The sequence below is a fragment of the Solea solea genome, chromosome 12 (genome assembly GCF_958295425.1).
Source record: "Solea solea chromosome 12, fSolSol10.1, whole genome shotgun sequence".
NCBI classification, from domain to species: domain Eukaryota; kingdom Metazoa; phylum Chordata; class Actinopteri; order Pleuronectiformes; family Soleidae; genus Solea; species Solea solea.
This window is the reverse complement of record NC_081145.1, coordinates 21,005,703-21,016,901: the sequence shown is the minus strand read 5'-3', so window position 1 is coordinate 21,016,901 and position 11,199 is coordinate 21,005,703. Positions and strand designations below refer to the sequence as shown.

The 11,199-nt window shown below is 40.9% G+C and overlaps 1 protein-coding gene across 6 annotated transcripts; it reads left to right on the top strand.

The window, feature by feature from the left end:
* Positions 1–159: 159 nt before the first annotated feature.
* On the top strand, positions 160–10,639 carry LOC131470505 (peroxisomal succinyl-coenzyme A thioesterase-like). Of its 6 annotated transcripts, none has more exons than XM_058646377.1 (11): positions 160–315; positions 3,763–3,986; positions 4,083–4,182; positions 4,275–4,465; positions 4,560–4,729; positions 7,112–7,231; positions 8,286–8,368; positions 9,214–9,307; positions 9,449–9,529; positions 9,706–9,847; positions 9,947–10,636. In XM_058646377.1, exons 2-11 carry the CDS (start codon positions 3,791–3,793, stop codon positions 10,069–10,071), a joined length of 1,302 nt encoding a protein of 433 aa, XP_058502360.1. In that variant the 5' UTR covers positions 160–315; positions 3,763–3,790; the 3' UTR covers positions 10,072–10,636. The 6 variants fall into 6 exon arrangements, with proteins under 6 accessions (XP_058502360.1, XP_058502359.1, XP_058502362.1 ...); XM_058646376.1 differs by lacking the exon at positions 160–315 and adding an exon at positions 325–703 and having other exon boundaries at positions 3,785–3,986; positions 9,947–10,639; XM_058646379.1 differs by lacking the exon at positions 160–315 and adding an exon at positions 626–703.
* Positions 10,640–11,199: the final 560 nt, after the last annotated feature.

The window sequence follows — 11,199 nt, the reverse complement described above, 5'->3', positions numbered from 1 at the left end:
TTCCGCCCAATTGGGCTTCTTTTGTTTACGTCAGGCGGGGAAAAAATACATTGGGCGGGTGAATAAAATTTGGGCTGCTTTTGTCCACATTTGGCGGGTTTTTTAATATTGTAAAAACAGCTCTCTCTCTCTCTCTCTCTCTCTCTCAAATAAATAAATAAATAAATAGTTTAAATAAATAAATAATTGAGGTAGTTGTGGGCTATTCAATCGGCATACGGCAACGTACCGGTCCGTGACGTCAGTTCAGCACTGTAGCCGCGCTAAATATGAAGCGGGTGACCTAGCTAAGCAGCAGCATCATGCCGAAGTGGGGTAAGGGTATAAATATATTAGGCCTACACGGTTAAAAGTGCAACTTTTTACGTGCAGCTGTTATTATTACTAATCTGGGCCTGGCGCTAGGATGCCAGAGGTTCATCTTGCAATTTGTGTAGCCAATGGTTGATTTACTGCGCTCTTGTTGGTTGCATTAAACCTGTTAATCTATCATTTATGTGTGGCTATTTGATGCTATATGAAGCTCTGGATGTCTATGTGTTATGATTTTACGGGTTTACACGAGTGTCTGGCAACTTCGTGGTTTGGGCTGGTTTTTATTGGATTGGGCGGGTTCTACGATGTGATTGGGCTGGAAACTGTCAATCTGATCTGGCAACACTGGACGCCGTGTTGCGTTCAATGTACGCCGTTTATTCTACAGGTAGGTCATGGTGGAATGTTGCTCCTTAAACTTAATTATTCTTTTGTGTGGAATGCTGCTTAAAACTCTGCGAGGGAGATTTTATGTTCTCTGTGTTGTAGTAGTGTGATAGGTTTTGTGTGTGATATATTTTAATTACGTTATCCTGAGCAAGCTCTGTGTGTTTTGTTTTGATTTGTGGTTGCTAATTATGTTAGCTCCCGGGCGCTAGCGCATGTTGATGTGCCCGGTGTACTGTACTGTTGCGTTCAATGTACGCCGTTTATTCTACAGGCTGTCGTGGTTACTGTGGTGGTGCTACGAGTAATAAACGGTCTCATCACCATTAACAATCGACTCTGCCTCCCGTGATTCTTTCGGGAGACACACTTCCCCTCGCCGGCAACACCAAAACCTAAACACAACGCAGAGTATCGGCGGGCGGAGTGGCTGCGGCAGAGTGTGGGTTACATATACATCTGCTGCTACTCAAGTATGCAAAATATTTATATACTTAATGTAGACACACTGTTATTCATTGTTTAATATTGAGTTGTATATTGTTTTATATTCTCCGTCCACTAAACCCACCCCTCCTCGACTCTGATCTCTGTACCTCTCTGAATGTAGAGTTTTATTGGCTCGATGGGGTCGATGGTAACTGTTTAGTTATAAAGTTGCCAGAAAAAAATGGTTTGTGAGTCCTACCTTGTGGCTGAAGGGTTTAAAAAAAAATCACATCATAAGCAGAGACATAAAGTACAAACTACTTACTGTACTAGCAGAACAGGATGATGTCTGATGAATGAACACCTCCAACTGTTTAAAAAGTGAAGTGTGTGACCAATGACATGCGAGGACAGACTTGGATCATGTCATTATGTAAAACAAGGACGGGGGCAGACGTTCTAAAGACAGACAGCCAACTGGGTGAGGAAAAAAGTGAACGAATCCGATAGTGATGGGAAGTTCGACTCTTCTTACTGATTCGGATCTTTTACTCTCAGACAGTAAATTAAACTAATCTTCATTTTTACAGCGGTTGGCGCTGTATCCCTCTTGTGGGCGTTGTAAAAAAAAGACTGCGGTTCTCAAACACTTAACATGGTTTGCTTCAGCTGACAAAGTATAATAAACAAAATGCCATAAGCAATTCAAACCATATGAAACCCTAGGAAAGCAAATACACACCTCAATAAAGTGACTTGTGTCCTGTATCCTCTCTGCCATTGTTGTTTAACAGCACAACAGTGACTAGGTAGCTGTCACGTGACCTAAGGACGGACGCTCGCTCAGTTGAGTGAATCCTGAACTAATCATTTCTGTTTCCTTTCCTGCTGAGGTTAAGCAGCTGCCTGCCATCGTGTGGCGAATGAAGGTACTGCATGAAAATGAACGAACGAACCACTCGGTTGAGTCACTCCTGAACTAATCATTTCTGTTTCCTGTCCTGCTGACTGAGCTTATGCAGCTGTCTGCCAAGTGGCGAAGGAAGGTACTGCATGAAAATGAACGAACGAACCACTCAGTTGAGTCACTCCTGAACTAATCATTTCTGTTTCCTGTCCTGCTGACTGAGCTTATGCAGCTGTCTGCCATGTGGCGAAGGAAGGTACTGCATGAAAATGAGCGAATCACTCACTGAGATGACTCATTACTCCCGAGTCATATAAAAGATAAGTTCATTTTGAACGAAACGTTCACGAACGACACATCACTAGAATCCGAAGAAGAAGCAGATATTGGACACAGCGCAGGGTTAGGTTGGTTGTGTAAGGTGCACATGAAAAGAATTAGACTAAAACACAAGGCTCTGAGTGAGACTCAGTGAAGAGCCATTTGGGAGCTGTAAGAGTCGGCTCTTGTTCGGGAGCCGAGCCAAAAGATCCCACTCTTTGAAAAGAGCCCGACTTCCTATCACTACACCGCTGATCTTCCGTCTCCTCCCACAGTAACAGTACCCTGTTTGGACACAAGAAGGCACCATCGAGCCAATAAAACTCTACATTCAGAGAGGTACAGAGATCAGAGTCGAGGAGGGGTGGGTTTAGTGGACGGAGAATATAAAACAATATAAAACTCAATATTAAACAATGAATAACAGTGTGTCTACATTAAGTATATAAATATTTTGCATACTTGAGTAGCAGCAGATGTATATGTAACCCACACTCTGCCGCAGCCACTCCGCCCGCCGATACTCTGCGTTGTGTTTAGGTTTTGGTGTTGCCGGCGAGGGGAAGTGTGTCTCCCGAAAGAATCACGGGAGGCAGAGTCGTTTGTTAATGGTGATGAGACCGTTTATTACTCGTAGCACCACCACAGTAACCACGACAGCCTGTAGAATAAACGGCGTACAGTTGCTATACTTTGACAACGTGCACAAGTAGCATGACGCACTCTACCACAATTTTTATTAGTAGGTTATGGTTTAAATTTTACAAAGTGCGTTTGGACAAAGCTCTTTATGTACTTCATGAATAAGTGGTATAAAGTGCTTTTACTGTGTACTGTAAGTACTTCTTAAGTTTGATAAAATCACAACAAAATAGAAATAAGACAAGGAAATATGAGTATTAACCATATGCAAGACGAACAATACGAAAAACAAGATGAACGACTATAGCTTTTTCTTGTGTGTTCGCATTTGTGTGTACACATTTGTACCGTAAAGGGTCGGTGCACTTCATGTTTAGGAACGGCTGAAACACACACATTACTGCAGTGGCAAATTGCAAAGCAAATTGGTAAACTTAAGAAACTTAAGATGTAGGACCTAGACCTTAAGTTTCTTAAGTTGTTTTTTTTTATACCGGGTTAGGGTTAGGGTTCTGGATCTGCCCAAATAAGTACTGGAACACAGGGAGGCCAAAATTAAGAAATTAACCCCTGGTGTAGGTACTGCGTACCGCCTGCTAATGGTAAAGCTGGACGGGAAGTACTGTTCAATAAACTACACAACTGCTGACTTCCGTTGCGGCTTTTATAACTATAAAGTTACACAGTAAATGATTAAGTAAGTTATTATTAGAATTCTTTTGCACTTTATATTTCATATTCATGTTCATGTTTCTGTCCAGTGTTTGTCTCTGGTCTGCTTAGGTCAGAATGGACAGGAAACAAGATTGTGTGAAGCTGTCAGTCCAGCCGTCCAGAGGACTTATGGATGAGAAATTCATTGTCCTGGTCCAGAATGTCCCACCTTGTTGTGCGCTGACTGTCCGTGCTTTCAACCAGTGTGATAAAGGCAACAAGTGGGAGGCGTATGGTCACTACACTGCCGATGCCACTGGGACTATGAATGGTTAGTAACTCCAAGACTGAGACCTGGAGAATTCAGGACAATTCATTTGGAAATCATTTTTTACTAAAGTATGGAATTTAACTTTTTATTTTACAGTTGCAGAGGATTTCAGTCTGGGTGGGACATATTCTGGGATTGAACCAATGGGTCTGTTGTGGAGCCTCAGACCAGTTCAGGGCAGCAAACTGGGACAGAGGTACGAGACCAGACCAGAATTATTCAGATGATATACTGCTCACTACACACGAAATTGTCAATATCAGAGCTGACTCTACTGCCACCATGCAGATTGGTAAAGAAGAACACCCAGACTCCCATGGAGGTCACAATCTCAGTGTATCAGGGTCACCAGACTGAAGGGTTCATGAACCAGGTACCACTGGCCTGTGCAGTGGTGGAGCGTTGGTACACGACGCCTGGTGTCCGCAGGATCCCGATCACGGAGGAAGGACTTGATGCAGTCCTCTTCCTTCCACCAGGTAGGACTTGAGTTTTTGATGTTGTCCAAAGGAAATGTATAGGCAACTGCTGCTACTCAACGCTCACTAAAACCTGCTGTTTTTATCTCTTGAGGGCCCGGGCGGTTTCCTGGAGTCTTGGACCTGTGGGGGGCTGGAACAATCTTCGTAGAGTACCGTTCAGCGATGCTAGCATCCCACGGCTTTGCTTCCTTGACTCTCAACTACCTGAAACCTAAAGTCACCTTGGAAACTGGGAAAATGGTGGACAATGAGTACTTTGAGGTAAATGTGATTGTTTCCAAAAAAACTAACAAAAACCTGCACATCTCTGGCATATTATTGCCTTAAAAAACATTGTGGACAAAAATCGTAGCTAATGGCTGCCTGTAAGAAGCCAGTGCAGAGCAACTTGATCAACCTACTGAAATGATGTGTGCATTTACTTGATGGATGGATACAACAATCAAATCGGTTCAGCAGGACTTAACAATCGTATTTTAATAATTTATTAACAGGTTGTTGTTTTTTTTGGGGGGGGGGTGCTCTGCCAAAAAGAAACATTCAGCTCCAGGTTCAGTGGAGGCAGTCGGGAGTAACTTTTTGTTAAAAGAGAGATATACAATAAGTAACTTTCTGAAATATCATAGAACCAAACATGTAGTGTTTTAAAGTAAAACCGACTCTGGATGCAGTCGGGTAGTGTGTACTAAATACTGACCCAACTGCAAACACATGCTGCCAACAGCCAATGAAAAAGATTAGGTGGGACACAGGAAGTAGAGTCAGAAGAGGAAGACGTCAGGTTGATATGTTCAGTTGGTTTGACAGCTGGTCGTTGTAGTCTGTGATCCTTCATCAGGCGCAGTCATCAGTCCCCAGGCCTTCAATCTTCATAAAAAAACATCTGTTGAAACCGGTCAGTTATTGTGTACTCAGTCTTTTCAAAGCCTGTAACGACTGTGAAAGTTGTCCCTGGCTTTAGAGAGATTGTTTTTGATAATTACGCAGAAGTCCACAAGGAGAAATAGAAGTTGGACACCAGAGCTTTAACTTGTGTCTCTTGGTCCTGGGATTAACCCAAGTCTGTCTTTACTTTACTGAGGAAGACAGTGGTCTTTACTGAGGAAGTACCAGTGGTACACAAGTTTCCTCTGGTGGTACATTTATTGGGGTAAAAACCTGCCTCCTGTGAAAAGTCCGTAGCTGCTCAGCTGCTCGGCTTATTTACACCACTGTATTCTAACGTTGGCGATTATGGTGTTACTTTGAGAGCACAATATTTTCTCAGGTGGTGCTTGGTATAAAACATTTGAGAACCACTGCTCTATTTCAAGGATTTTGTGGCAACCGTTTTATTGCGTCCTCCCGTTTCAGTTTTTCCTGTGTGCCTGTATCCTGCTAGCACTGCATGAATTGCTTTGCATAGTCAACCTGAAGGATTCCACACATTCCCTTAAGTGGAACTTGCCTCAGGCGCATTTTTTTGTGTGTGGACATTGCTTTGCTATAGTCTACTTACAGAGTGTAATGTAAACAAAAAAATAACATTTGACTGAAGTCTTTATGAATGCTCCCATCATGTAATCAAGTCATAAGACTAAGTTAACTGCCTGACATCAGCATTATGTGTAGCGTCCCCGGCTGAATGATGGTCGAACTCTTTAACTGATGGTTCATAGGCGTTTATTTTTGTGCTGAACAGAAGGTAACGTTGCTCCACTAAAACCTTTGATAACACACTCTGAACACACCATAAGAGCTATGGAATAAAACAAAAATAGTATTACCAACTTCATAATGTTCAACAGTATCCAAAAGTGTGTTTTTAGCCCAATTTAGTTCAATAATAACTTAAAGAATACAGTGTAATAAACAAACAGATTTAACTTGAAATTCAATATTTTAACTGTTATTTCAACCTCTGGAATTGTTATTAATACACCCAAAAATGATGTATAATTTATTTATACTAACAAATCAAGCAACTGAAATAAATGTCCCTTTCAGACCGACAGACATGCCCTACATCGCACCAAAACAGCGTTATTGCTAGCTTAAAATACACTGGAATAAAACAAAGCCAAACTATAGAAGGACATCACATTACTACTAAGCATTAAGTACAACATTAAAACGAAATGATGACAAACCGTGTGCCCTTATCAGCCAGGTGCTAAACGAACTTACAAGTAGACGTTTCTTAATGTTTTTGAACTTTTAATAGACCCGTTTGTGCCGTGCAAACGCTTGACTATCTGCAGATTGGTCTTTTTTTCTTATTCCGGTTACACTGTATCAAAATAAAAGCACCAACCTAAAAACAGGAAATGACGGTAAAATAAAGGAAACAAGTTAATCTTTCAAAGACATTACTTATGAAATAAATAACTATAGAAACAAAACATTATGAAAATACGCTGTGGCATATTAAAGGTCATTTACATTATGTTCATTAAGCTGCTGTGTAAACTTATTTCCGATGAAAATGGCCGAGGGCCAAAACACCTTTAGAGGCCCCGATGTGTTAGGTTTTTTAAAGGTGTGAAAGGTTTGATACGGCTGAAATTACAAGTTATGAGTACCCACATAGATGACAACTGCTCTCTGTGTTTCACCTGTAACAGTTTGTGCATGTGTGTGTGTGTGTGTGACTTCCTGTTGCAGAGGGCCTATACATTCCTGCAGAAGCATCCTGCGGTCCTCAGCGACCGAATCGCCATGCTGGGAAATTGCTTTGGCAGCAACTTAATCGTCAAAATGGCTTGTTATTTTGAAGTTGTAAAGGTAAAACCAGTAATAATAAATAGATATGTGCATGCAACTGTAGGCTGAGGAGATTCACATGTCGAGATTAATGACGGCACAGAAAGAGGCATGAGCAAGACGTCCGACACAAGAATCAAGCCGAACAATGCCGAACTGTAGCTCAGTTAAAAATGTAACAATCCTAAAAAAATATAGGTTCATCTCTAACAATTACCAGGGAAATGTCTAAAATCTCAATATTTAACATTGAGATATTTAGCATCACAAACCCTGCCGCTGTATTTCAGTCCAGTGACTGTGTCAGACGGAGTCTGTGCTCCGGTCATGGAGGAACTGATTCTAATGATTCAGTTGCACTGAAAACCAAGTCACTCGTTTGTGTGTGCCGTGTGTAAAACAAAGTCATGGCAATTTTATGCAGCCGTGCAGTGCTGACTCTGCCCACATTGAGTAGGTACTATTTTGTAGTGGAAATCCAACCTTAAACCGTGCCGTGCCGAGGCGAGTCAAGGCTACCTGGGACCATAGGTGGAAAAGGGGCTTAACATGCTATTGCAACGACCTGAAGAACTCTGCTGTAATGATCAAATCATTTAAAAGATAATATATAGACAGCTGGATAAACATATTTTATTGATCCTTAAACCAGGAAATTCTTGTGCTACAGCAAGTTGAATACAGCTAATTCCTTTTTACTGCATTCTCAGTGTTTATGACCTAAAGCCTGGTCGTTTTTGCAATAACGTTTGAGGATACATTCAAAGTTCTTGAAATGTTCTAGTTTGGCTGACCATCATGTCTTAAACTACTGATAGGCTGTTGTTTTTCTTTACTTAGTTAAGAGGTTTGTACCATAACATGGATTAGAGTAGTAGTCAAGTAGGGTTTTTCACTATAGTACACCTCTGTACACCACGGAGTTGTGATAAGTTAAGTCTTCACAAGGCTCACCTGTTAACTAGAAACAAATCCAGATGATGATCTCATGAATCTGATTGAGAGATTGACAGAAGTGTGCAGAATAATTACATCATTCAATTTCATAAGTGTGGATAAATGTGTGTGATTCCAGCTCAGGTGTGCAGTGTGTATTAACGCTACCCATGTGCAGCCAGTTGGTGGAACTTTAGAGGACACGGTGAATCACTTGCAGGAGTAAGTTGACCAGTTTTTGTTCACTTGTAGGTTTCTCTTCAGCAACTCAAATCCTTTGTTCCGTGTCCTGAATGATTTCGGCCGCTTCTGCCACTCTCAGGACGAAAACTGAATCTGTGGTGGAACAGATTCATGAAAAATTAACCCTGAGAACACAGAACTTTTAGGCTGCTTTTTTCCATCACTATGTTAAAATATATTTTTTAATTTTCTCCAACTTTATAAACACACCTGAGCCAAAAGTACTCAAAAAATATTTAAAATCAGATTTGTGAAATTTGGAAATATGTCAAAGTTCACTTTTTTATTTATGAATAAAAACAAAGGGGAAATAGTCTAATTTTGTGACTTCTGCACAGTTATTGCTACTTTATGTCATTGCCAAAAAATGTGATATAAAATGAATCATAACTTTGACTCAACAGCACATAATAAGACAAACCCCCCCCCGCGCATTTGTAAAGACTGAAGATGTGACTTATAAACACACACCCCCAGGATGTCCATATAAGGAGTTGTGTGTTATTCCCACAGCAAATTATTGTGGCATGGAGCCATGCCGCCTGAGCACTAAGGGTTAAACATAAAGCTTTTAGACATGTTTGATCTTTGGTGTTGAAATCATCTTCATGTTTTGATAGCCAACAATGAAGACCTGTGTGTTTTTGTTTTTCTTCTTTCTCAGTATCAAACAAGCTTTCCGCCCAAACTAGTCTGCTACTGCACCTTTTTCCAGTCTCCGAGCACACCCCTTTTTTTATTTCTTCTTTTTATCCACAGATAAATGAATTTACGGATGGCTATTTGATTAGATTAAGTCTTTTTGTATTTTCTGGTCCAATCAGTAGGCGAAGCAAGGCTTACCTGAATGAGGAGGAACAGGTGATTTGGCGAGGCTTACTGCTGCCCATCATGACGGACCCATCAACTAAGCTGGACGTGAGTATCAGCAGTACCAGAGTGTTTCTGTCTAATTCTTACTCGGTTCATTTTGTAGTTCTGTAAAAGATTTAGGTTTTAAAGAAATTACTGCAGCAGGTGAATGAATCTTAAATGTTGCTGCTGTTTGTCGCCGAGCAGATGGGGCGACTGCAGTGTCCTCTGTTGCTGGTTGTAGGTGAGGATGATCAGAACATGCCCAGCTACGAGTCTGCAATGGATGTGAGTTGACTGAGCTGATGACTTCCTATGTGAATAAATCACTATTATATCATATCAAATTGCTTTATTTTTACATCCACATATGCAGGGAAGTTGTTACTTCTAATCAGAATGTTTTTATTCAGTTTGCAGACAATTTGCACATGAAAATATGAGGTTATCCTTTGTTTTTCCAGATGCAGAAGATGATGGAACAAGCAGGAAACAGCCACCTGCTGACTGTCCTGTCGTACCCTAACACCGGGCATGTGATTGAACCTCCCTACATGCCACATACCCGAGCCAGCGGCTTCAGAGTTCCCAAAACAAATGAAATATGTAGGTTTTCAAGCTCAGACTGGGATAGTTGTAAACACTAACACACAAACACTCTGTAGTTTTAACAGTTGTTATTTCTGTTGCCTTCTGTCTGTACAGATATGACTCTGTGGGGTGGAGAGACGGTGGCACATTGCCATGCTCAGGAAGATGCTTGGAAAAATATACTAGCCTTTCTGAGAGAACATCTGTTTACAGATAGAAAGATTGTTTCCCATCTGTAAACAAGAAGATAACTAATAAAACCTAGTAATAGCATGAAGACCTACTATAAATAGAAAACTACAAGATTTCTTGTTCTCGTTCTTGAAAAAAGTAGAGTCACATTTGGGAGAAGGAACAATATTTCATGGGCTTTTGTTCCTGTCCACACTTTGAAAAAACAATTTGGATTTGCAAAAAAAAAGAGATTTTTCTGACAGACAAAGTCTTTTGAGGAAGCTTCACTGAAGTCAGACATGAAAGTTACATAATGTGAACAATGACAAGGATACGTTTTGTTACAGTGGCAGAGTTTGTATTAACACTGAGATTTTTGGGTTGTTTAAAGTGGAAAAACTGCAAGTTGTTTTAAGAAGTACACTGTGTTCAGGGGCACACATTTCTCCAGCAGTGCTGTCGCTAAAGCACCATTATATCCACTGTTTCTGCTCAGCGACTGTGTTAACACCCACTGAAAAACTGTTCTTTTATTTGTGTGTGTGTGTGGGGGGGGGTATAGGGAATATTTGTGTTTGTAAGTGTGTATGGCTTTAAGTTATTCATGTTTAAAAATAAACAAATGATTGGATAAGCACTGATCACCCCCCCCCCCCCCATCAATTACAAGTTTTTTCTTTAATTAACAGAATCATTTTGCACCATGAATATGTTTATATTGTCAACTATTTATCATTCCATAGCCAAACAAACACTTTTATTTAGAAATGAGGTGAACAATCATCATAAATATCATTTAACCCTAACCCCGACTGACCATAGGACTTTGTGGCCCCCAGGTCATTACTGGTTTGAGACCTGATGATGGTCCCCCCAGAGTCTCGGATCTTCTCTGTGTGAAGGTATTTCATGCACTTGTTCCAGTGGCTTGTAGTTGCCGTGTTGGTCCACTTGGGGGAGTCCCGCCTCTACCTCTGCAGTTTAAATATTCAGCAGCTCGTTTCTCTCTCTCTCTCTCTCTCTCTCCCCCTCTCTCTCCCTCTCTTGCTCTGACTGCATGATGACGCTCCTGAACTTCATGTGTTATTGCACTAACAATAATTTTTGGTTGTCACAAGTAGTCGCTCTGTATGTGAATATGCACCCATGTGTATTTATACTTGGGGATTAAGATATATCATCTGATATTGGCA

Bases quoted from the DNA above. Each gene is read 5' to 3' on its own strand.
- LOC131470505 (XM_058646376.1), top strand. From the start codon at position 518: ATGAAGCTCTGGATGTCTATGTGTTATGATTTTACGGGTTTACACGAG. The intron at 4,466-4,559 runs GTAGGACTTGAG...TTATCTCTTGAG, and splicing joins AGTCCTCTTCCTTCCACCAG to GGCCCGGGCGGTTTCCTGGA. The intron at 7,232-8,285 runs GTAAAACCAGTA...GTGTGATTCCAG, and splicing joins GTTATTTTGAAGTTGTAAAG to CTCAGGTGTGCAGTGTGTAT.